The sequence below is a fragment of the Cygnus atratus genome, chromosome 8 (genome assembly GCF_013377495.2).
Source record: "Cygnus atratus isolate AKBS03 ecotype Queensland, Australia chromosome 8, CAtr_DNAZoo_HiC_assembly, whole genome shotgun sequence".
Taxonomy (NCBI): domain Eukaryota; kingdom Metazoa; phylum Chordata; class Aves; order Anseriformes; family Anatidae; genus Cygnus; species Cygnus atratus.
Window position 1 is genome coordinate 11669765 of NC_066369.1, and position 27650 is coordinate 11697414.

Below are 27650 nucleotides of genomic sequence, written 5' to 3' on the forward strand. Positions count from 1 at the left end.
CATCATCTGTTCATATTTTTGTGTTAGCTGTCAAATTCTCTGTAGTCCACAGACCTAAAAGTGGTGCCTTAAGGACACAGGTCATACAACCACCTTTTAGCCACCCATCTAGGAATGAGATGAATCATATCCTTGAAGATCCTATTTCTCCATGTGATTATAAAAACCCCAGATGACTAGCTTAAATGCAGCTAAATCATGAATGTCCAAAACTCAGACAAGAAATCCCTCGTTAACATTTCTGAATTCAACTGAACATTTCCCACTTCATATTGTGTATGTGTCTGGTTGATTGTTTCTTCCTTCTAATTAGGATATTCACAGCACTGATGGAAGGATTTTTCACTTCTGTTCAGATAACAAATTTCAAAGTAAAATGGCAACAAAATCAGATGTATGTATGGCTCCCTTACTTTAGCATAAATTCTAGAAGCAAGAACTGTTTAGACCAAGTCCTTACATATCTGAAGAAGCAGTACACTGAAGAATCTTTGTAATGTCTCTACAAATTGCTTTACTGAATTGTAAAGGAACTACAGTTACCTGTTAACAGCAATGATGACTGACACAGGGTGTGATGAGAAAGATGCACAGACTTGCATCATGCTCTAATGATTTAGATAACAAATGTATACTGCTGCACATAATTATCCTGTAAAAGCTGTTGTTACACTGCTGCTTTTTTGATCCTTGATCTAGAGGTAGATTATATCAGATCCTCCAAGGATTGGAAAGGTCCAAAATAGTGATTTAAGAGAGTGATTTAAAGTAATATTACAGTCATCACTAAGGTCACATTCAAGCTACTGGCATATCAGAAATGCTGTCAATGTTTTCAAGAGGAATCAGTTATCCAGAAACTTAAGTCTTGTATAGGCTTTTATCTAAGAAAAGGTTGTCCTGTTTCTAGAGGAATGGGTTTAAATCCACATTTATGGGCAGAAAGAGGAATAACACTCTTTTCAGTACACAGATTCAGAAGTTTTCTTGTCTGTCTTTTGAAGCTGTGCAGAACACATTAAACCACCTCTGCTGCAGTGACTGTATGATTTCCAAGTACTAAGTAAACAGACTACTTCAAACCTGATGGAGAAACTTAGCAGCTTCAATCAACTTCCTTAAATACTGCTGAAGCAGCAGTACAGAATGCCAGACAAATTGGATTTCCAAGAATTCTTCATTAATAAATACAGCAAGACTCGAGAACTTAATCTTTCTACGTATTTCGCTATTCCTCTTCTGCATCACAGAAATTTTCATAATCAAGAAGTAGCAAATACAATGATGATGTTAGCGAAAACAATTAAAGATTGCCTTCTAAAGAAGCCTTCTAAATGGGCAATTTTGTTCCAACTTGTAAGGGTGACTACAGCAAGTCAACAGAGTTATGCCTGAGCTAAGCAAGATAAAAAAAAAGTGTCAGAAATTCAGAGACGAGGCCAACTAGGAAAACCCTGTATTCTCCCAAATGTCTAAATGGCAATGGGTTCTGAATCGTATCTCATGAAAAACTGTCAACTCTGGCAAAACCTTTCCCGCTAAACTCTCGTGGAGGTAAAAGAACAATTTAGCTTGAAAAATGGGTCAACTGGAAAGAAGTTTCGTATGTTATTTAGAGAGAAACATCAGTAAAAAAACAACTAAGGCACTAACTGAAGGATACAAATCAACTGCACTAAGAAAAGGGCAATGCTGCATCTCAATCAGTGTGCCAAAGTCTGCACTGCATTTTCCCCTAAATCCTGCATAATGCTAAGAAGACTGTACTTGGAAAATAGGAACTGCAGGAGGAGCTTCTGTCTCCTGTATGGTGCAATCTCAGAGAATACAAACTGTCTGTATGCTTAAATACTGCCATTCCCACTTCATGATTTTGAAATGGCAAGCCTTGCCAGAGCAGACAATCTATAGAAAATAGGCAGGCAATGCACATTTAATTGTGGAAGCTGTCTGATGCAAAAAGGTTCAAGCTACTCTGATCTAAGCTAGTTCCACTGACTCCCTTATTAGTATAAATTAAAAAAAAAATTGCATCTAGATATTTGACTTTTTCAAATGAAAAATCTAGTGTTTGCTCAGAATACGTCTTTCTCCTTGGTAAAATTCATCAGCAGCTACTGAAAAATGCATAATTCTGAATTGCCTGACTTTGTTTCTCTCCATGAAGGCTAAAAAGCAAACGGGTTTTTAAAATTAAGTCAAAAAAAGTATACCCCTGTATAAAAACTGTATTACTGTAACTGTGTAAAAACTGAATACCACTGAATTCTATCAGGCAAATCATTTTGAGAAAAGGGACTGTGACACAAGTTTCATATCTCAACTCTGGCTGCGGTTAGGTCGATCTGAGAGGCACCTGCCTTCCTCTTCCCACCCTCCCCTTTAAGGCTCTGAGGGCAACAGGAATAAGGAGCAACTGCTGGCCTGTGAGAAACTCAGGAAGCAGAAGTTCTCAAAAGAATACCCTAAATATTTGAAGATAAATAACTTACTTCAAAATGTCAAAATAGACTTCATTTTGGTATCTGAAGTTTAAATTGTTATCTACTCCTGACAAGACAACTTAAAAGCATTCATCAGTTATGCTCCTAAAGCCTAACAGCAAATGAGTTCTCACTGTCAATTTTGTAAGTTAAAACCTTTTCAAATTGGACTGAATTGTGGGGGTGAGGTGTCCTGTGCTTCCCTTCACCCCCATGAAGGACAGCGGTAACACTGGTTGCATCATTAAAGATATAAAAAAAAAGTTCTGTTTATAATTTGTTAGGTTGTGGTTCCAGCTGTACAATTTAAGCTGCCTTTCCGCACCTACATTTCTCAATTTTGTTCCAGAATAGAATTGGTATTTTAGAATAAGAACCACTGCATATACAATCTCTGCATGTTGCAACTAAACATGCTAAAATCTTTATTAAAAGACCATTTACAGCACAGGTGTGCTTAAAACTCCTACCTATTGAAATTCCGCTAGAAAGAGTAGAGCTTTCTGCTTGCCCTCTGGATGGGACATGAGGCTCCATGACACTGTCATCCAGTAGGTGTCTTGGTCCTGCGTTGGGAAACGTTGCACTTTTAAATTCAGCCGTATTCATCTTGTGTATGAAACTAGGAAAAAATAAGAATAAAACTGTTAAAACATTATCTTCGATACATTTTAAAAGTTGCTGCTTTTAACATCCTGACATATAGTTCTGTCATTTGGAAAAAGCCTATTCTGGCTAACCCACTGGCTATTCTTATTATCATAAGAGCCACATAGGCTTCCTGTTTTGACCAATTATCTTCAGTTGTGACACTATCACTATAGTTTTGAGTTTGCTCTCTTGCCATGAAGTGGTCTCTAAGTGAAATACAGTGTACAAACCACAATACTTTTTTTTTTTTTTCAAGCAAAGCGTTGGTTTTGAAAGGGAATCTATAACAAATCTGAGGATTTTCAGGTTAAATAAAATGCTGACTTGTATCCCAGACTGTGACATTTCCTGTGTCCATGTGGAATCAAGTTTCTAGGTGAAGGGGGTGTTGGTGGCAGCAAAGCTCCTTCAGCTGCAACATTTCTCCGTCCGCTTTGTGGAGATGCTCCGACTTCAGAGCCTGGAAACAAAGACGACATTACTCCCTAGTAACCTTGGAATTACTGTCAGGGTTACTTCTAAGAAAACCTCGGAAAAGTTAAAAAAAACTTTCTAAACTTAACCTGTAAGAGATACCCTGTAATAAATTTACTGATATTTTTAAATATCACTAAGAGTGTATATGTATTTTAGGTTTGTTTTTTCCCCCCACAGGATTAAAAATAAACAATTATTTCAAATACCATCCAGCTGTAAGCATTTGATAAGTCCTAAAGGTTGTTCCATTAGCTACACTGACATTAAGCAAGTCCCACTGATCTCCACGTTTGGAACTCCCACCTTCACCAATTTCTCAGAAATCAAAAGTAATGTACACATTTGGAAGCATTCTTCCATGAAGCTTAGATGAAGGCTTTTTGTCTAGACACAAAGAATGAATATTTAATAGCTCTTCACCCCCAAATGACACTAGCAAGTTAGTGCTACAATACACCAAGAACATACAAAACTGACTCAATTTCATGAAAAATGTCTTTACAGGCCAACTTAAGAACTTTTATTACCCATATACAGCGTTTATACTTCATACTGCTTTAATTAGCCTTGAGCAAATGTTTTCCACATTTGCAACTCAAAAATATGTTTGGCAACCTAAATTCTTCTCACATTTATTAAGCACTTACCTACTAAATCTTCTCTGGATGCAGCAGAGTGGGGGGTGCTGGTCCCTGGTTCTATCTTTAATGAAAGTCTGCATTAAAGAAGCATTAAAAATTACTTTGTCAGGAAATAGAAACATGCAAAAAGGTTGACAAATGCACACACAAACACACACAAAGTATATTAAGTTTACAATAGAAAACTTCTTGTTTTGTAATTGCAAGAAACACTGTGACCTTAACACAAATCTTGCACATTGTATTTAACACACATTATTTCCAAACATTTTTTTGTTACGTGGAAGAACACTACTGCAGCAACACTCTGCACTCAGAAAATGACATGCTAGGGCACAACGTAGTAATTTAACCTATTGCTTTGGCACATATAGACCAGGACAAGATTGCAATACCATGCTGAAGAAGGTCCACAGACAACAGCAAAACCTTTACTACAGCAAAGCACTGCAACCTCTTCTGCACCAGGGAGCTGTGCCACTGCCCCCCACCTGGAATAAAGCATTTATACTCACTACACTTCATATGCTGATTTTTTTTTCCAATAAAGCGGGACAAGCCATTTGCCTTTACTATTATAGAAGCCAAAATCCTTCTTTGGCATTTTGGAAGATACATTATCAACTTGACTGCATCAATAATTCTAGCTTTTTCTATAGCAGACACTTTAAAATGCAATTTCCAGTAGTACTGTAAAGGGGGCAGAGTCCAGAACTCCAGAACGATCAAACATCTCACTTGCACAATTTGCAGAACTAGAACTTTTGAAATTAGCAGGCTTGGGAAGGCCTGCTGTTTAATTTTGGGGAGAATAAGTCCGACAGCTCCTCTCCTTCTCATCACCAGACAGTTTAGCAACAATTCATTACAATTTTTAAGTTCAATTTTCTTAAATAAAATTCTTCAGCGAGAAAAAACACACACTCAAGTCACAATGACTGTTCTCTAACTTCAGCCTTTTAGCAGACACCTTGGAACACAAAGAATAGTCACTTATAGTAAAAATGACTCTTCAAAATACACTCTTCTCCCACAGCAGAAATTACTTCGGAGACATATATATAGCCTGTGGGTGTAAAAAGAGACTTTCTGAATAGCAGTCCTGTTTCTGCACTACTTGTAACTGTCTCAATTTCCCTGCTATCCAAGCTTGGGTTGTATAGGATGAAGAGGCTGTAGTTCCTTCAGCAATAACATTCCCACCAGTACAAGATTCCTGCCTAGGGAAGAAGGAAGGTGGAGTGGGGGATCCATGAAAACAAGAACCAGACACTGCAGTTAAACTCGGTGGGTTTTTTTTCCCCCTTCAAATGCTTGACCATAAAGCTTTACTTTGTGATAAGCAATACATTCAAAATCAGGCTACAGAACATTTCAGTGAAAGAAAGTAAAGCTGGATGCTTGCATAAGAATGTGCAGAGCTCCAGAGAACAACTCACACCTTAAAGACTAACACGTGATGGGAAACCAGGTGTTTGAGCCCTTGTCAACCATCCTTCGACATAAATTACGGGTCCCTATTTGCTGCCTTTTAGTAAACCCAAGTTAAGGCTATGAACAGCTTACCATTTAATAAGTTGCTGTTTTTAGAAAAGATAACCTGCGCCCCCCCCCAGCATACATACCCCTCCCGCCATTAGAACACAGCCAACCAATTCTACACAACTAAGGTGACAAATGTCCTGGGCCGGCAGGATGGGAACAGGCAGGGAACATCCTCAAGCAGACCAGCCAGCAGTAAACAGAAACTTTCTTCATATGCAACAGATCTGCTTTAGGTTGCTTCCTCTCCCTGGAGCTTATTCTCATCTCTTGCCAGAGACTTCCATCCTCCCATTTTGCTGGATGCCAAATCACTTAATACAGCAATAATCTTTTCATTAAGGAATAAAAGCCTCTCTGCTTGGGGTGATATACTTTGGAAGGGACAGACATACAACATCTCACTTGTCAAAAATCAAGTGTTTGTTTTACGCTGCATAACCTAATCCAAGGACAGAAATATAAAATGAGGATTTATAAAAGTTAAAACCTTCAGTAAGAACTTGGGACTGCACACACAGATAACTTTGTTTTGATGAAAAATGACAGACTATCTCCATTCTGTTCAGTCAGTAAGATAAATCCCTTGAAAGAGTGTTGCATGTGAGCCACATGCATGGAGTCTCCATTGGAGAACACTCAGAGAGGTCTGCAGATTAAATACAATCAAATACACAAAAGGAAGACAACGTGCCATCCAGCATGCTGAAAATTAACTCATCTTAGCAAAGGACCCTGCTTTAACTCTTCTACTTTCAACAGATGCACTGGAGACACAATTGCCTGCTGTAAGCAGAATCTTGAAAGTGACAGTGTGTTATGAAGTTATTTTGTCATTAATTACAGTCAGTTACAGCATTTCATACTTACTTGTAATTGTCATCTTCTACAAACTTTTGTAGCTCTTCTATGTACTGAACTGAGTTTAGATATTTTTGGACATGAGGCAACAGAGGAATATCTGGAGAACAGATGACATTCATTATCACTGTACCGTTCATTAAGCTAAGTTATTTTCCAGAAATTATTTAAACAGAATCAGATCCCTTGCCTTTTTATGGGAGACAGAGGTACAAACTACAATCCCTACTGCTTTTGGAATTTTGTCCTTCATACAAAGTCTCATGCATTGAGCTGATATTCCCCACACACGTAAAGCCAGGTATGTTTCCCCATAGAGCACTCTGAGATGCTCTGCTTATCAGAGTATGTTGAAGGGAAAATCCACAGAGAACCCCTGGCCAAAGCGAAGTCCCAGACCTATAGGACTGCATATGAGAACTCCTTCACAGCTCACATCCTCATTATATTGAGCTTTCAGCGGAGCCACAATCCTGTGCTAATATCATATTCCGCCATCACAAATGCAGCCTTACAACTCTACTAGAAATTGAAGGACTGTGAAGGAGACCACCTTTGAAGAAAGAATACATTATCTGATCTATGAACAGCACTATAAATGTCCAAAAGACAAGTTGTACACATTTTATTATCTCCAGTAAAAGAACTATTCTAAAAGCAATCCTGCTACTTTTATAATTCATCATCACAAAGTTATGGAAGACAGATTCAAGTTTACAATGTACTAGCAAAACTACTATTAAATGCAATGTATTCCACATTTTTCTTCAAAAAATATGTACTGCATAAATGTTTGTGATGCAAGAAAAAGGGAACTTTATCTTTTCTCTTCATGCCAATGCTCTATCACAACCAACAATACCAGAATAAACTTCTACAACACTTTTGCACTGCAAAGGTATGGGAGAGTCATAATGGCACAAGTTGGTTGGGCCTTGCTTGCATAGTATTATGAAAAACAAGTATTAAAGCTTTTAACGTTGCTCTTTAACAGTGAAATATTTGCACACTAGCTTACCATATTCGCACGACTGCTGTAAATCTGAGATAATTCGGAGGATGTTGTTCATTAAATTTGTTCTTTGCTCACTTTCCAGAATGCTCCCTGTTGACGGGTATGCAGAATCAATATACGTCAAGTCTGACAGATAAATACCTGGGTAAGATTAGAATGAAAAATTTCTTTAGTGTCTCACACTTACCAGAAAAAAATCATGAAGAATATTTTACTTTCATTTCCTAGTGTGCAAAGAGATTGACGACAGCATTGCCACAATATATTATTTTGGCTGTGCCTGAGAAATCATTTCATCAAGATCTGTGAAAGCCTTCAAACCTCAAAGCAAAACAGCAACAGAGCTTGGACTGTCATGGAAGTACATCACCCTACCACCCTTGTCTGGGGTGGAATTTGCACTTCCCTCCATCACTTAATCCTTGCTTCTGTTAGCCTTACCTCAGCTGTACTTGCAGACGCCATGTGTAAGCACAGCTAATTTTCCAGGTCACACTGGACAGCAAGTCACAATAGGACACAGAGAGCATCCTTTTCTCCTGCATCACACCAGGCATGTACTAGCTGACTGTCTTCACCATGGACAGTGTCTTTAACAGTTCTACATTTCGAAGTAATTACAACAGCAAGCATAAGTACTCATGAACCTAATCTTCTGCCATACTACCAACTATTTGTTCCCTTGACAAATGGGACCATAGTAAACAGAACTAAAATACGTGATCAAAATTACTAACGATTTTAGGAAGTCTACTGTTTCATTCCTCCAACTCAGCAAAAAAATAACAGAAGGAAAAAACATCATATTTGCAACTTCAACCTGAATAGAAACTCAACCTCGACTTGCAGCAACATGGGAAAAGATAACTAGGCAAGAAGTGCGCACACACTGAAATGCAGCATGAATTCTGCAGTTTCTGTTAGCTGTAACTGCTGAAACCCAACAGACATGTTTTTTTAGGTCTCCAAGGCTTCTACTTGTTTTCTTCTTTACCAGCACTGCAACCTTACTATTCTTTCAAACCCTTGATAATGCGGAGAGAAAAATCCTTCTCCTTACATATTAATGTTATAAAGTGCTTATTTTAATTCTAAATAAAACTTGGTTTCTAGAACTTCACCCAAATTCCAATCATTCTTGTTTCAATTAAATGAAGCATCCTGACCAACTAACCCTACCATTAAAAAGCAACTGCTCTTCTGCATCTTTCACAACACAGAAACCCTATTAATATCTAAAATCTAATATCCAAACAAATAATATTGCCAAGAAACTTGTTCCAGTATTAGGGAATTTCTGAAAGTATATTTTGCTTCACACTCATCCTTGTATAAGCAGAATCATAACAAGAAGTGTGGCTTTACAGGTGGAAGACTATTAATACAAGCTCACCAGAGCAGCAGTTGTGTTTGTGTAGCACCTCACCAGCACAGTCCTCGGCGTGAGCTGGGAGACTCTGGGCATCCCTCCAAAATCAACACACACACACGCGTGTGCGCGCACACACAGAAACAAATTAAAATACTTGCGGTTGAAAGGTGGCATATAAAAAAGTGAATAAAAAGGTATTACACATGACCTGATCTACTACTAAAATTCTCTATTTTCTATTCTGCTCATATCAGCTTATTAAAAAATAGAAAGAATAATCAGAAAGATCAGATACTCACATTCCTATTGCAATGCTATCTAGACTGCGTAAGCTATCCTGAACTTAACTTTGCTTAGCAATGTCCACATATGGGCCTTAAAAATCCCAAACCTGCTTGATCTTCCACAGAAAGCAGTAAATCATGCTTATCAATTAAAGAAATTCACTATGAGAAGCACCTGCAGTGTTACCCATGATTTTACAACCCAATCTTTCTGAGTGACTTGCATGGATTTTTCTTTTAGCTACATCAAGAGCTCTTCTGTAGAGAGCTATTCCCTAAGATTATTTGATACATTTTTATGAAGTCTAAAACAGTTCTGAAAGCATACAAAGGTAGTTCTTGCAAAAGGAACTGGTGTGTTCTTTTTGAAGGAACCAGAGAGATCGCTAAAAGTGAAATGAATGCACAGAAGTGCTGCCCAGCTCGACACAACTGCATTGTGCGCTCCTCGCAGGGCATAACCTCTGCAGCTTTTGCTACTTCTAATGCTAATCAGATGTTATCAAATATTCTGATACCTACCCAAAACCATCGCACACAGCTTTAACGTTTTCCACATGCAGCAGAGACTTCATGCATTTAACAACTCGAACTATTTCCTATTAAGTGAACGTCAAGAATTGAATGCAACGTTCTGTTGAACATTCTCCCGGCCTATAAATGGTTCATTTTTCCTGTTGTATCCAGCCAGGCTGCCCCTTTTATTCCCAGCAACACAAATTGAGTTTTATCAGCCTGAAAGAATCTTTCTTCTAAATGAAGCCCAGCACTGTAATAACTTGAAAGGCATCTTTAGGCAGCGTAGTAAAAATGTTTGATTTGTAATTGCCTGCTGAACTCTTGCACAGTCTGCTGCCATATGGTACCCTCCCTTCGGCTGGCAAACAATCTTCCCTTGTTCAGGGCTCCTCGGCCTCCCTACCCCCTCCCTTTTCTGGAGGGTATGGATAGGAAATCCGAAGGAGGAGTTTCTTCTGCTTTCCATGTGTTGGCAGTGACATCATAGGTGGGCTGAACGGCTACGTCTGGTGTGTGTTTGTTTAAAAAAAACTGTCCAAATGTGATGTATATGGAATCTGGGTCAGCTGTAGCTGGTTAGTGCACTTCTGCATGTGAGAGTAAAACACTGCAGTTTCAAAGAGGCATTGCTCTCTTTTTTTTTTCTGGAATAAAAACATACTGGAACTTTTTTTCCCCATTATTATTTTTAAATGATTTAAATAGCTCAGTCATCGCATGGAGAAACCCAATTCCTCAGTACAGCTTGGATCTAACAGAGAAAGACAAAAGCAGTTTTCAACTCCAACTGCAGATTAACAATCCACAACATCGGGTAACGCAGAGAGACAACGCAACTTGGCCTCTGGATTCTCCATCTACCACAGAAGCAAAACAGCTGCAAGATTTTTTTCCCCCCCTTGGTAAGTTTCAATGTTATTCTTTCTCGCAAGTCTAATTTTGAGCTATTTGTGAATTGTACATGCATCTACCATCCACATACAATTGTGAACAAACAGATCTCTCAGCCTGAGAACGGTTTGACAGCTAAAATATAAAACTCGCTTTTGTGGCATTCGGTAGACTTTGGAAACTTGGAAAGAATTAAAAAGCACTCTGCCTAACTCGTTCCAGTTGGAAGTTTCAGTTGCTTAGCTGTAAATCTTCTGTAAATTTTATGTTCTATAAAGTTACAGAAAATCAGTGCTACTAGATTCTTTGTTAAGCATGTAATTTAAATATTGTGAACATATTAACATGAAATTCAGATCCCCCGAGAAAGCAAAAGCCAAAGTTTCTATAGACTTCGGGGAAGCTCTATGTTGCCCAGCATTAAAGCACAGACCTAGCATTACTAGAAAATGGACACCTCAATAAAAGTACTGTAAAATAACAAGTAAACCAGTGCACATCTCTAAGTAGCAATAATGTGTACCTTTTCAACTAAAGTTTTAATTATGTTACTTCTGAGTAGTAGAAGTAGTCTGAGTTGTACAATCAACCAAGAAACTTGAGTCATACAGTGCTTCAGAAAATAATTAAGTCCGCAGCACAAACAATTATGGAACTGAAAATCCAAAGAAATTGCTGTAATGGACACTAACCCCTTCCTTTAAAGGTTTGTGGAATGAGAGAGAAGTTAACTGTAACTTAATTTAGCAGTAATTTGTTTCCAAATAGTTTCAGAAAAATGAAATGCAACATGCAAGGCAACAGTGGAAAATAAGTGGAAAATAGAGGGTTTTGTTACAGTTCTATGGGGGTGGTGGGAGAGGGGGAAAGACAGTTTCAAAGTCAATGATTAAATAAAGAACACTTTTACAAACCCAAGATGAAGGTACAGAAAAAAAACAAAACTTGTTAAACGAATTTTTACACTTTTTGCCTTTCTTCATACTGTCTTTGCAATGAGAGTACAGTAAATAATCCAGGACAATGGGAAACCATTTAAGTTACGTGTTCATATTAAACTCTCAGCAATGTCTGACACAATAGGAGAGAACGAAGGGGGTGACTCTAAAAAGAGACAAAGTGTTACGGAAAAAATTAAAATTTAGGAGCTATGGAATGAAAAAGTCTGAAGCAGTCTTGACAAACAGAAAGATGGATCCTTTCCAAGTTCTTGGGCCCTTTTTCTTACTATCCTTTTGTGCTTCTTACACATTAAAGGAACAACCTAAGTAACGACAATAAAAACATTTGAAATCTACATTATGTGCTTTGGACGCCAGTCTCCATTCATTCATTATTCCCCAAGCTTTTGATTTACATTGCTTCGAACAATTCCTAAATCTTTTCCAAATGAAAACAGCTGAGTCAATAACTTTAAAGCAATAAAATGGCAACATGCAAGATTTTAACTCCTTCTCCTTTGCTGTCTTCAAACTTTAGAGTTGAAATTTTGAAATGCTTCGTTTTGAACAAATAATGGACTGCTAATATTATGGTGTTGCCACTAGAATGCTCTCATAGATGATGGAAAAATACGCCGTGTAAACTTTGGCCAATAACTACATGGCTATTATCAGGTTTTAATTATTGTTTTACTGGGCTCAACTGGTTGTTCATAACATGCCCTATTAGTCTGGTCCTTGCAATTTATTCAGCGATGAATGAAGCACAAGTTCCTACAGCAAACATCGCTAGATGATTGATGCCTTCCGTATCTGTTCCACAGAGAACCCTGGAGGCCCCATATAACACATCTGCAAACACAAAATGCACCAGTCTATTGTACCTGCTTTTTTAAATGCTCTAAACAAACATTACTGGTGCAAACAAATGTAAAGGAATCCTCACATAAAAAAACTTCACCAAAAAGCTGGAAGTGTTATGATATTGTACTGTGTTTTCAGAGTATCTTGTAGGACAAGGTTTACAAACCTCTTCTGCAGAGCATTTCTAAGAATCTATCGTTTGTAGAATGACACATTGGCAGCAACTGCTTCAAAACCACCTGAATATTTTTAGATGGCCTTTTCTAAAAGGGATCTGATTCCGGTTCATCTAACAGTAGAATTCTGCAAATCAATATGTTATATATCTGACAAAGAAAACCCACAAATGTATTGTTCCTGGATTCCAGTCAACACAATTGAAAGCAATCCCGTTATTCCACCAAAGGCAGAGTGACTTACTGGAGAAGCATTTGTTTATACAGGGGAAATTAATTTACAAAAACACAGATACATCAGAAATCCACGTGAACACTTCTTCTGTAGCGTTCTCCCCACAGCAATACAACTTGCAATGCTATGAACCCACTTCTAAACTAAAACCACACGAAGGCTGTGCTTATTTGTGTAGATATAAATAGCTCTAATTATTTTAGCTGCTTAGATAATGCTTAACATAAAACAAAGTATGCGTAACATCAATAGTAGAGCTCCCTGATTAACTGCTGTCATGTTCACAGAACCTTCCTTTTCACCATTATCACTTACTTTCTCAAAAACAAATCAAAAACAACTGGCTGTTTTTCTTCCTGCTGTACGTGATGATAAATGGAGGCTTATGAAAAAGGGCACGTGCGGTATTTATCATCTGACCATATCCTTTTGACAAATCTTCTGGATAAAGATACGTACAGCACCACGCTGTCCATACAAAGGGAAGTCTACGTTCACATTTACCTGCAATACTTCCCTTACATTCAGTCATAACAACCTACATTGCCCAAGGAGAAGTGGTCTTCATCAGCTCTGAAAGAACAGATTTTCTAATTTGTGCTGTGGGTCTCCAAATTTTATTTCCTGTTGGACATGAAATTCAAAGCAGTTCAACAGAGAACAAATTGTTTGCTGTGGAGATAGTTTTTTTTAAAAAGTCAAATATATATTAGCTTCCACACTTCCCCATCCCTGCAACTCTAATATTTATAAGCAATACAATATTTTTAGCTAACACAGCCCATGTTCTTGTAATTTCTCAGTAAAAATTAAAAATAGTAGCTACTACGTTACTTTGCTCTATTAAATTGGAATTTTGTTCCTTTTAGCACTTTTTCAAGTAATAAAAACTAATTTTGGAAATAAGACTTTCATTTATAGGGATCAATCTAGAAAAGAAACAGCATTAAACTTAAAATGGTATTGAAACCCTATCCACAACTTTGAACATTTCCAACAACATGATTATGAAGCCTGCATTGCTCTGAGTAGTTCTACATGTTCTTCTGCAGATGCAATAGAAAAACATCAGCACACCAGAACACAGGCAATGCCACTTCAGAAATCTGACACAAGACTGCTCAGCACAGAAACATGACAAAGTGACAGTATATTCTAACTTCAAAAACATGACAGCTCATACAGATTTATATAATACATTTTAAAGTGATAGCATCTGTAATCACCATCTCTCTTGCTTATTTTTCAAGGTTTGTATTCAGGTATTTCAACAATACCCCTCACCACAAGCAACTCTAGACTTGCAGGAAGCCTTTAAGACTCTGAGCCTCAACTACTTTATCTCCTAGCAGTTATGACACAACCTAAGAATCTAAACTGGGAACCTGTGACATAAGGCAGCTAATTAAAGAAAACCCTCCAACTACTTCCCAACTCTAATATTTGTCATTTTAAAGTCTTACATATTAGGCCATCATTTGGGGATATTCTGGATAAGCAGTTTATATTTTTTTAAGCTGCCTGCCCAGAACATCAGGAAATTTCTGAAACAGTATTTTCATTTCCTTCTAAGATGATTAAAACTCCAGGTAAATATCTTACACAGAACCAATTCTTGTATAACAAGTTCAGCATTACGCTGCTCAAACACCCCAAGCAACATCTTAAAACATTTCATTTTTTTTCAACACCAAGATTTCCATGGAAGCACGCATTTTACCTATCAAGTAGGTTCTCAGAAGCTGCTCATCTCTGTTTATCTCAATGAGTCAGTTTAGTTCAAGATGCTTGAATTACTTAAAAGTTTTAAGGCATAACGTTGTGCAGCTGTTGCATTTGGTTATGCTACATTCGGTGATTTCATTGATTTTATGGCCTGACAGCACAGATATTGACAAAAGTTCTAATTTTACCCAATACATACTCAAAATGAACATAATGCTTAAAAGATATGTGGAAAGCAAACTGCTACAGCATACCTGGTCAGCCGGGGGGCTGCACTGCAAAACGTTTATTTTTTAAATATTCACTTCAGTTTTAATGTGTTTCAGGGGAAAAATATATTGCTTCCTCCCCTCCACCCCCCAGGCACTGATTATTTTAGTAACCGTATAGGGTCTTAAAAAAAACCTGCCAGGGTCTAAACTGTTATTCACCTTTTAGGGCTATGAAGTAGCCACTATATATTGTGAAAAGAAGAAATAGTAGAATACTGGTACTACAGTTTCACTCTTAATGTGCCATGAAGTCACCTTTCCTGCTACTGAACTTAAAATATTGAAAAATAATTTAAGGGACTTTGCAGAGGTGTCAAACTTTGGACAATTAGTTCAGCTCATCGTTCTCAAGTTAAATACCACAGACTTATTGCCCGCGTTTTTACCACGATTCATGAGAAAATTTAACCTAATGAACTTCCAACTCTGAGCACTGCCTAAGCGATTAATATTTTAAAGTCTGAAATTACTAAAGAAAAATACACAGCTAGCCCCAGAGAAAAGCGATACTTTTTTTTTTTTTTAATAGAAGGTATACCTTCAGCGGAAAACAAGTAACGAACCTTTTAACCAAATTCTATTTCTGAAAAGAAAGTAGCAGTCCATATACCCAAACACCTATTGCTACATATTAAGAGTGAAATATATAGAGACAAATATTTAAATATAAATATTCTCAAGCTTTTATGTATTCCTTCCATTTATTGTAAAGCAAGAAATTATTTTCAAAGTGTTAAACGTAAATATTTTCTTCTCCTCTACAGCAGAGCTTGGAATACAACTGTCAACAAAATAAAATTTATTTTCAGGCAACAATAAACCATTTGCTAAAGAAACCTAGAAATAATTCCTGATTGCACATAGAATATTTTGAAATTTGCATCCACTGCTCTTAATAGAGGCAAAAAATAAAGACTTGATAGATTTACTCTGAACAGATGTCACTTGCAGCAATAATATTAAAGCCAGCACCAGAACGCAGAGAAGTGACCTGGCATCAAAGCCATCTTACCATTTGTAAAGCTGAAGGCCAAGGAAGCAGTACTCATCTGCTCTTCCATCAGGGTAACCGCTTCAGGATTGCAAATGCACTTAAACTTGAATTTGGCAGGAACAACATGAAAATTGCTAGCCTTCTCTGGGTTTATTTTATTCTTCTATGCAACCACACAAAGGCCACTGTACCAGGCTTGTACAACTGCTAACATTAGACTGCAAAGGACAGCCAGATCAGCAGCTGGGATCAGAGGGAAGAGCGATCTACTTGACAAGCCAAATTAAACATGTAATGGGAGGTGTTTCCCCCCCCCAGTTTTTGTGCTACCTTTGTTAATCATCTCAAATATTTGAAATCAAAGTGAAAAATGACTCTCAAACTATTTCTGTGTTTTTATCATTGCATTTCAGTTCTTTACACCGAGTTAAAAGAAATACATTATTTTCTTAGCACGTGAATGAAACACTTCAGTGTGGTATTTAGACTGATAAAATACCCAACACTTCAACGCTATTAGGATAAACACATTCTCCAATATATGAAAGCAGTGTGACAACAATTAAAAAATAGCTAAGTAGGGATACACAAGTGCAGTTCAAACCACGCTACTGGCTTTCCTTACGAATTTGAAGTTACTCAAATATGTAATTTTCATCAACATTAAAGACAACTATGTTTAGCTCATACTCTACCTAACATTAATGCTCAAAAGTAGTGTTATAGCAGGGTGCACGTGTGTATTTTACATATATTTTTCAAGTCTACCATGTTTGTGTGTACATAAACTTGAAAAACATGTGCATATACATAAGTATGTATAAAATACTTGAAAGTATATGCCTACAGGTATATACATGAACCTAACAAAAGCACAGAAAGACTTGTCCAATCCAAAGTCCAAAATTTATGTATATAAAAGTTTTTGAAAAATAATCACTGCCTCCGTACTTCCCTCTTCTGACAATATTCTGCAAGCACCATGCATGGCCTATAAGCTTGTGCTTTATTTGCAGGGAGTAGAAACTAACCTAATGTAATCTAACTTGAAGATTTCAAATGCTTGTCTACACGCACATAAGCATTGCAAAACTCAGTTTAGGCAACTGAAGCACTACACCTGCTTCAATTACAGCTGCCTTCATTACAGCTCTAATTATTTTACCTTCCATACGTTCAACAGTCTTCTGAAGGTCATCATACCTGCTTCAGAATGAAGATATTTAAATGGACTTTGGGTGTGTTGTTGTTCCTACTGCTTTCTATCGGGCGCTGTACCGAACAATCAACGCTCAATAAGACATCCCAACGGAGGCATCCTCGTTCAGCAGACAGTGGAGAGGAAGGAAAGAAATGTGGTTACACCTTCTTGGTCCCTGAACAGAAGATCACAGGGCCAATTTGTGTGAATACTAACGAACCAGGTACTGGTAACAGAAAAGATGAAGTCACAAGAATGGACATAGAGAACTTGAAGGATGTGCTGTCCAAGCAAAAGCGGGAGATCGACATCTTGCAGTTGGTGGTGGATGTGGATGGAAACATCGTGAATGAAGTAAAGTTACTGAGGAAGGAAAGCCGTAATATGAACTCTCGGGTCACTCAACTCTATATGCAACTCTTGCATGAGATAATTCGAAAGCGTGATAACTCTCTTGAACTTTCCCAACTGGAAAACAAAGTCCTTAATGTTACAACAGAAATGTTGAAGATGGCAACAAAATACAAGGAGCTTGAAGTAAAATACGCAGCACTGACCGATCTTGTAAATAATCAGTCTGTGATTATCTCCCTCCTGGAAGAGCAGTGCTTGAGAATCTTCTCGCGGCAGGACACCCATGGGTCTCCACCGCTTGTCCAGGTGGTGCCCCAGCACATCCCCAACAGTCAGCCATACACCCCCGTTCTTCTGGGAGGTAACGAGATACAGCGAGACCCGGGTTACCCTAGAGACAGAGATGTAAGACCACCGCCTGATCCAGCTACTTCACCTACAAAGAGTCCTTTCAGAGTACCACCGCTGGCTTTAATTAACGAAGGTGAGTTACCTATTGTTTATCTAACCTGAGATTTCTCTGCTTCAGAGGGAAACTGTCCTGACTATAGAACTGGAATGAAAAATTAAAGGTAACTGGTACAGCTAGTCCTTCCTCCCGATTGTGATTTTAAGGTATAGCTGCAGAAGACGAATTTGTTGAAATAGCTGATATTCAGAAATTCAGTCTGAAGAATTAACGCCTTTGAGTCACAAAGTCTTGGGGCTTGCGTCTCCAGTTGGGTTGAAATGAAAAATTCATTCAGATGGAATGAAAATTCGTTTTTAGCATATGCTTTCTAGTATTTACCACTCTCTCTGAGGATTCCTACTAGTTACATGAAACAGTAACTAGAAACAGTGAATGCCAGAAAAGATAACTAATCTTCAGTAGACAAAATTTTAAGCAGTTGTCCTGTATAGTTACACACATACATTTGCCAGAAGTTACTCCCTCTTAGAAGAATTTTACTCCTTGAATTCTGAACTGCTTTAAAATGAGCGTGTAAATCCACCAGCACAGTGGTGCAATGACTCTGGCTGAAATACTCCAGAGATAAGTCTGAAAGGATAATTGAATGAAGGCTAGGTCTAATTAGATGCATTCAACTTTGAAAATTTAAAATGAGTAACTACATTCCCAGCAATCTGATGTCAAGTTAAATTAATACCATAAATATTATGAAAATACATTAAGGGGCTGTATCACATCTTCATACATTACATTCTTTAGGCCATTACACAAATTCATATATCACTAGAAACAAAACTAGTGACAGGAAAATTAACTACTGCTGAGATGTCCTGAATTCTGCCACAACTTACTTTATTAAAACTTTTTAAGAAGTACAAGAAAAAAAAGATTCACAAAAACAAGCTACATTGTTCTCAGACATCCATACTAGCTCTTGTTCTTGACTTCTGTTAACTTGCACAGCAAAAGGGTTGTTTCCCCTCTCTCCTCCCCCCTTTTAAATTGCCTTTAGTCACAGTTAGAAATTCAGCTTGGTTCCTAAGATGAAGGCAAACATTTATTTGCGACTGTTCCACAACATTACAAACAACTAGCTGCTGCTGAGTTGTAGAGAACAACTATTTTTATTCAGGGTCTGCAAAACGTTCAGGCACAATCCCAACTAAAATGCCAGATGTCACATGAATTTAAGTCACACATCATGACACAAAGGAAACAGCTAATATAAAAGCATTAATGTCCGGTCAGACAGCAAAAGCATAATTCTAAAAAAAGTGATTTCCTGCTTCCCAGAAAGCCCATGTTTCAAAGTTTTCTTTGTTTTTTAATGCATGTGTTTCTCTCTCATTATATGCCTGATGTACATATAAAAATGAAGCGATAGCACTAAATATTTTCTCTAAACCATCTGCCAGTTCTCTAAACCATCAACCCCTTTACCCCTACCGAGTTTGAACCCATTTTTGCAAGGGAACACAAAAAGGAATCTTAGGAAGCTTATTACAAGCTGTACAATTTTTTTACTCAATATTTGTCTTGAGTTTGAAGTTTAAGTGCTTCTTGCAGTATCTTGGGGAAAATGAGGGTTGAGAGTCGCTCCAGCTGGTAGACCATCAATCACCAAAACCAAATTGCAACACAACGCCTAGTTATTATCACTCTTGTTTGAAATGAAGGTAAGCATATTTAATGATGTACAGAAGCAAAATTCCCTATGCTACAGAAAAATGAAATTTACAGTTAAAAGATCGTGACTGTTTATAATGTATTAAGACGCCCAAAAACACCAATAAAAACTAAACAGTCCCATCTAGAAACAGGACTGTCAAAGACATGGTTATGACAGAATAAGCAACCAGACCAAAAAATCAGGAGCTTTTTCCAACTGTATTTGAAGAAATCATAGTAAACAAATACTTGCACGCACAAGAATTTTACAGAAAGGTCAGTGCATGTTTTAAATTGTTGGTAGGGATCAAAATGAAAAATATCCGGGGGAACAGAAGAAAGATCTAATTTTCTGAACAGTTTAATTTACATTAAGATTGCTCTAGAAATTGAGGAAATACGTTCCTGTGAATTATAGTTGCCACAGTTATCTAAATCCTTGCAGTAAGAGCCATCTCCCCCAGGTTTTATTGCCACAGTGTAAAAAATTAAACAGCTACAAAAATTCTACACACACAACCCACTCTACTGCTAATGTATCTCAGATAACAATGCAACTTGTTTTTAAGCAGAGGTCCAGTGGTGGTTTTTTTTTGGAGTGTGGGGGAGGATTTATTCTTTACTACTGACTAAAATGCTCCCTATGAAGCTTACACAAGCATGGTTTCTGTTACCTGTTCAAGATAACACTTGCCATCCTTGAAATAGGATTCAGCCACTGTTTTACTAAGATTCCAACTAAAAGTATTTAATTGCTTTCCCTCTCTACCATTTAATTTAAAATTGAATATGATGCGTACTAAATCATAAGTCTAAAACTTGATTTTAGAAGTAAATTATTTAACAGGTCATCTTCTCAGATTATTTATAACTTACAATTAGTTAAAAACTATAACCAAAGTCAGTTTGTCCCAGCAGCTTAGTGTACACAGACTGTTACAGAAGATATGCATGAAGTATCTATTCCTTACACAGGTAATACATTTTCAAACTGAATTTATAAAGGCAATAAGACTTTAAACAGTTATGGCTTTTTTCATCAGCCAGAGCGCCTCTACCCACACCAACACCGTGGCAAATCTTTCACTCTTTCACAAATCTTAGCATTTCCACTGAACAAGAAATGGATCTGTTCTAATACCAGGAATTTACAATAATTAGATGTAATAAAATTTACTTTTCAAAAATGTTTTAAGACTATACACCAAAAGTTATGGGATTTGTTGGATTTCCTAATACTAAAAGCAGAAGTTTGTCATCTCTACTGCAACATTAACTTCCAATAAGCCCACAGACAAATCTAAGTATCAAAAAACAGATAAATTACATCCTGCGACCTTAATGCCAGCTAAATTTCAAGAACTTGAACTAGTACAATTTTGTCTGCCTTAAAAGCTACTTAATATCACTCCAAACATCTGCTCAGTTCTCTCATGCAGAAGTATGCCCTCAATACCTCCTCTAGAGGAAATCACAGGAAATAATACTTAGCAGATCTAATTGAGCTATTTTCAATGTTTAATTAAAGTTATTAAAAACCTACTTCTCTGTTCACACTTCTTCTAATGCAATAATTGCTGGGCAATAATACTTCTAGAATGACCTTCATGTTCAGTTGTACAGATCCCAAATTTACTTTAGGTAATCAAGGACAGGAAACGAGGCTAACTTAGCCCAGGAAGCCCACTGTACAAATGTTGCAATGTACACAATCTACATGGACATTTTAATCATGAGCAAGAAAAAAGGCACGAGTATATCAAAGCTACATTATTTCTTTCCCAAGCTATTATTGCAAGCACTGTAAGAATGACAAAAACATCAAATGTTGACAGCACAGTATGCAGCAGGACTTCCAACTATGGCACAATGCCTGCAGCATGCTTCCTAGCATGGCTGCAACCAGAAGCTGCAAGAAGTCACCTTCATTACACAAACTTTTTGCATGCTAATTAATATGAAATGTTCTATGGATTTCCTGCTAATTACAAACTTATACACCTAGCAACTACTACCTTAAAATTACTTTTTTAAAAAGTGATTTTCAATTTGCTTTTGTCATGGAAAATTAATCTGCAGTGAAGGTCACTTCCACTCAACCTCTACTTTTAATTAAAAAATAACCTCAACAACAATCTTTTATGCTTCTTTGCACATTAGTTTCTTCTGTGAATGATGAGGGTTTTCTACGAACTTCCAAGCAGATTTGAGAAACTGAGTCTTAAAAAAAGAAAGGAAAGCAGTAGGTAATTTCTTTTTCAGATTAACTGAATTTGAATTTTCAAATACATTTAAGGCATCCGACACTTACTAGCCATCAGAACATATCCTGCTTTTCATTACTAAATAGCTCGTCTCTGATCAACTCAACTGACATAATGACACAACAGACAGTTTTCAAAAAAAAAAAAGCAGATGAAAATACTACCTAAAACTGAAAAACTGAAAGGCAAACTATACAAAGCAATGATTTTAAAGATTTTAGAAGTATTTAAGCTGCTGGTTTCTTACTAGATGCTCTTCTGTAAGCAGTATTTGTAAAACCAGTATTCACGTGGTCCGAAATAGAGCTTTCAAGCAGCACTGTCAACTGCATGTTTCTTTAGAATCATAACCCTGAAAACACGTATGTGGGCCCTGTTAGCTGCTCAAAAGCCCTTTGCCACCACTTGCATATTTTCTTCTTCAGTATCCATTTGCATATTTCCCACATGGACAGAATTTGAAACTTGCACAGACTCCTACCTACCATTAGCAGGCTGCTCCTGGAACCAGGTAAGTATATAAAGGTTAAAGAGTGATGCAGCATAAGAATACTCTATCCCTAAATTCCACATCTGTAGACTCTGGGAGTAAGTATTTCTTACAGAAACTATCTACCACTGTGTGTTCAAGTGTGGGGGGCTTCGTTTTGGTTTGGGTGTTTTGTGTCTGGTTTTCTTGATTTTCAGCTTTGACCAGTTTCAAATGGGTGCCCAAGGCAATGAAATAAACTGTCATTTAACTTCTGTCTAAATGGTAAAAGAGAAAACAGTTAATAAAAATGATAATTTCTGCACTTCTTCAACATCACGAATATGAGAACAAATCTTTGACACGAACAGATAAAAATCAGGTGCTGATAACTGAAGTGTATTATCCGTTTAGCAAAGTGAAGTTATTAAAGATATATATACGCATAGGATATTGAGATATATATATATATATATATATCACACGCATACACAGAGTAACTTTTTACACTGTTTTTCACGGTAGTTTTACCTTAACTGAATTATTGACTTTCCATTGTTTCTAAGTCTTTCACTAAAATATCAAATATCCTCGAACAACGTGCACACCATAGCCAAGCTTGTATGCTTACTGTACTTCTTTTCAAAAAGGTCCATTCAAAGACTGCCAACAAGCCAAAGAAGCTGGGTATTCCAACAGCGGGATTTATATGATCAAGCCTGAAAACAGTAATGAACCGATGCAGCTATGGTGTGAGAACAGCTTGGACCCTGGAGGATGGGCAGTTATTCAGAAGAGGACAGATGGCTCTGTCAACTTTTTCAGGAACTGGGACAGTTACAAGGTAAACTCAAATTCTGAAAATCAGCAGCTTCATTTTGGGGTGACAGTGACTACATTATCTACCACTATCAAGAAGGTGCTAACGTTTCCAACGCAATTCTTCATTCCAAATGTTTCTACTGAATGATATACTGAAGTGTTGGAAATAGCTAGTTGCTTAAGTTAGAAAGGAAATTAATCATCCAGAAGGGTCATTCCTCAAAGAGGGATATATTTCAGTAGGAACATTCCCTTTCACTGAAAGCATTACTTAACTTTGCATTGACTGACTTACAGTCTGAAAGAGCCTACATTTGTAACGCACAACAACAATGGTTGAGAGACATGCTACCCTAGACAGCGACTGGGAAGTTATTTATTAATAGGACCTAACTAAACACATGCTTTCTATTAATACACAGAGAACTACAATAAATACTGAAAAAGCTTAACCGTCTCCCCTATGAGTAAGCAATCTCAGCCAGCGGAATTATTCATTTAGGCACACTAATAGATTTGTGGGATCATGGCCTCAACTTGAAACTATTCCTAGCAATGAATTTAAACTAAAAAGAGTTTTAAACTAAAAGAGGGTATATTTAGACCAGATATAAGGAGGAAATTATTTACTGTGAGGGTGGTGAGGCACTGGCACAGGCTGCCCAGAGGAGCTGTGGCTGCCCCATCCCTGGCAGTGCCCAAGGCCAGGCTGGATGGGGCTGGGGGCAGCCTGGGCTGGTGGGAGGGGTCCCTGCCCACAGCAGGGGGCTGGAACTGGGTGGGCTTGAAGGTCCCTTCCAACCCTAACCATGCTGTGATTAAAGGAATCAACCTACACCTTTAAGATCACATTAGATAACTCCTGAACATGTAAGGGCTGGTATGAGGGAAACACGTTACCATGATACTATGCACTAACGAGCATAATACCTAGGACAAAAAACAAATGTTGCTTTGGAGTAACTACATGCTAGGCAGGAAATATGAACATCTTTTTATAATACTTTCTTAACTTCATTCATACAGTACAGTTTTTCCCTGTGACACTGTGCTCACTTTAAATTGAGCTGCAATTCTCATGTGTTAATATTGAAGAGAGAACTAAGCCACGTTTAACTCAATGAATATTCTGAAGATATCATATATGCAAAGAAAATGACAAGATTACTATGAGGATTTTCATTTTCTGCATTGCATTTGTAGAATTTTATCATTCAAATCTTAATTATTCCTCTGTAACAGTTATTCAATGTCTTTACTTCTTAGAACAGTGGTGAGTGTTGTCCCCACCCCAATATGCCATTGGGTAGTTATGGCATGTCTTATGAAGTAACTGAAAACATTTTGAACATAATACAATGAAAGTTTATTAAGTCTGTAACTGGTGCTTAATAGCAGGCCAACCTTGACTAAACTTGCTCCCAGCTGATTTCTCACTTAAGCACCAGGTCCAACCTTTCCTTAAACACCCCCAGGGACGGTGATGCCACCACCTCCCTGGGCAACCCATTCCAACGCCTGACTGCTCTTTCTGAGAAGAAATGTCTCCTCATTTCCAACCCGAACCTCCCCTGGCACAACTTGAGGCCGTTCCCTCTAGTCCTATCACTAGTTACCTGTGAGAAGAGGCCGAACCCCAGCTCCCCACACCTTCCTTTCAGGGAGTTGTAGAGAGCAATAAGGTCTCCCCTGAGCCTCCTCTTCCCCAGACTAAACCACTCCAGTTCCCTCAGCCGCCCCTCACAGGACTCGTGTTCCAGGCCCTTCACCAGCTTCGTAGCCCTTCTCTGGACACGCTCCAGGGCCTCGATGTCCTTCTTATACTGAGGAGCCCAAAGCTGAACACAGCACTCGAGGTGCGGCCTCACCAGAGCAGAGTACAGGGGGACGATCACCTCCCTGGCTCTGCTGGCTACACTATTCCTGACATAAGCCAGGACACCGGTGGCCTTCTTGGTCACCTGGGCACACTGCCAGCTTAAGTTCAGGCAAGCATCGACCAACACCCCCAGATCCCTTTCCTCTGCACAGCTTTATAGCCACTCTACCCCAAGCCTGCAGGAGACAGGCACTGCTTTGATTTTAGATAGTGGTATGATCCTACATCAACTTAAGCTGCTTGTAGAACTGCAGCTTGAGGTAGTGGCCTAGAACATTTCTTTACTGGAGAGGGACTTCCCCAGAAAGTGATTCCAAGCAGCATATCCTATATAACCGGTGACCTGAGAAAGAGGGTAGGAAGCCATCAGAACCTAGGAAGCCTAACAGGTAGCTATGATGGGGGAATGCACCTACCTTCACTACAACTCTGAACACTAACACCACTGGTTCACTCAGGGATAAGAGACAACAGGCACGAAGTATCACTTCACAGATACCAAACTGGTAATCTGTGATTTCAAAGGAAAATTGTCTTCAGATTTCATTTCTAGTAAGCCTAACAGAGAGTACAGATGAAGTACGTGATAACATTGACACTAAAAACCAATGCTAGCTGCATAGAAAGGCAACAAAAATTTTGTTACCTGAAAAATTGAAATTGCTGATCCATGATCACCTTTTCCAACCTAGAAACATACCCCATTACAATTCATTGTTCATACATTTTTATAAATCCCTTAACTTAGCCAAAAATATGTTTTTTCAGCTCCTGTTCTCTCACCCTTTATCTTGAGAAGAGGAGATCATAGAAAACAGACAATCTTGCTACCTTTGCTGATTCTGGTACTACCTCATATTGTTGTAGCAGTCCAATTGAATCAGTGGCTAAAGGCAGCAAAACAAAGCATTTAAATGTATGCGTCAAGCAGTCATTCTGAAGCTTAAATGGTTACAGTACCCCAGTTCCATTGGTTTATACTACTCCTGCTGAAAAAAGTTTGATGACCAAGATAAACTAAACAAATATCACCTTCTGATCTTCTGTACAGAAAGGATTTGGAAACATTGATGGAGAATACTGGCTGGGACTAGAAAACATTTACATGCTTACCAATCAGGATAACTACAGACTACTGATAGAATTAGAGGACTGGAGCAATAAGAAAGTCTATGCAGAATACAGCAGTTTCCGCTTGGAGCCCGAAAATGAGTTCTACAGGCTACGCTTAGGAACATACCAAGGAAACGCAGGCGATTCCATGATATGGCACAACGGAAAGCAGTTTACAACACTGGACAGAGACAGGGATATGTATTCAGGTAAGGACACTGGTATGTACTTGAAAAACAAATACAGTAATCCCATTAGTGATACCACCTTTAAAGAAGGAATTAATACAGATAAAGTACTCAAATTCTGACAGAGCAATTCTACTAAAAGATGCTTTAAATAGGTAGAGACAACACATTGCATTGACAGGCTCCCACCCAAGCCACTGCACGGTTCAGAAATTCAAATTCTATTATCTTCACTGCAGACACACTTGAGCAAGCTTTACAGTTAGCTCAATGACTACCCTGTCATTTACCTGTGATTCTTTGCAGTCAGAGTACCTTCTCAGGTGATCTCTCAGTGAGTAGTGAGGGGGCCACTGAACAATAACCCCCATGAACAAAAGCTTCTGAACAGCACAGAAAGACCTGCAGCTGGGTACAGGCTTAGTCACGTACCAATACATGAGAAATGGACAGATGACTTCATTTAATTCTCCTTACTGAAGAACAGGTTTTTTTGGTTCTTTTCTACTCTCTCTGCCTTCCCCTTAAAGCCTTAGTGGTAAAAGAAAAGTTGCAGAATGTAATAATTCATCTGCACTGAATAATTATTCTTTGCTTTTTCCTCAACTGTCAATAACCATAAAGCTAGACAAACATTGCAGGCCATTGCAAGAAACCTCTAATGGTAAATGCACCAGTTACAAGCAGCTTTGTGGAACTGTGGACCTGAGTGCTCCTTGGGACTGCATCAAGTCACATTACTTCCACTGAAGTATTTCTAAACAGCACATAACCCGAGTGCTTTAAATGCTAGCTCATAGAGAAGCACTACTGGTGTTCTGAAGAGAGTTGGTCTCCTTAGTTTACAGCTGCCTTGTTAAGTACTGTGTTAATAATCTTCCCTCTAAGCAACAGGTGTTACAACAGAACACATAATTTAGGTAGAAGCAGCAACTGATAGGACCACAACATAACACAAAGTGCCAAAAGGTCCCTGCTAAGAATTAGTAAGAACATGAAAGCGTTTGCTGATCTTTAGCATTTCTCCTCTTTGAATGCTGACGTTTACTGATTTCTCTGTTCTACAGGAAACTGCGCTCATTTCCACAAAGGCGGCTGGTGGTACAACGCGTGCGCACATTCAAATCTCAATGGTGTCTGGTACAGAGGTGGCCACTACAGGAGCAAGTATCAGGATGGGATATTTTGGGCTGAGTACCGGGGAGGTTCCTACTCCTTGAAAGCAGTTCAGATGATGATCAGACCTATAGACTGAGGAGGAAAATCCCACAGTGCTCAAGCAATCAAGTATAAAC

The 27650-nt window shown here is 38.1% G+C and overlaps 2 protein-coding genes across 5 annotated transcripts in view; one reads left to right on the forward strand and one right to left on the reverse strand.

Moving 5' to 3' along the window:
• Positions 1-27650, reverse strand: part of RALGPS2 (Ral GEF with PH domain and SH3 binding motif 2) — a 117454-nt gene that overhangs the window by 22956 nt on the left and 66848 nt on the right. For all 4 annotated transcript variants that reach the window (XM_035537734.2, XM_035537737.2, XM_035537735.2 and 1 more), the window contains exons 9-13: positions 7674-7811; positions 6665-6755; positions 4259-4326; positions 3459-3594; positions 2954-3105 (exon numbers count right to left, since the gene is read on the reverse strand). In XM_035537734.2, coding sequence (XP_035393627.1) covers positions 2954-3105; positions 3459-3594; positions 4259-4326; positions 6665-6755; positions 7674-7811 — 585 coding nt within the window. The remainder of the gene's footprint in view (positions 1-2953; positions 3106-3458; positions 3595-4258; positions 4327-6664; positions 6756-7673; positions 7812-27650) is intronic.
• Positions 10617-27610, forward strand: ANGPTL1 (angiopoietin like 1). Its single transcript, XM_035537738.1, has 5 exons — positions 10617-10747; positions 17127-17982; positions 23004-23197; positions 26106-26376; positions 27423-27610. Exons 2-5 carry the CDS (start codon positions 17157-17159, stop codon positions 27608-27610), a joined length of 1479 nt encoding a protein of 492 aa, XP_035393631.1. The 5' UTR covers positions 10617-10747; positions 17127-17156.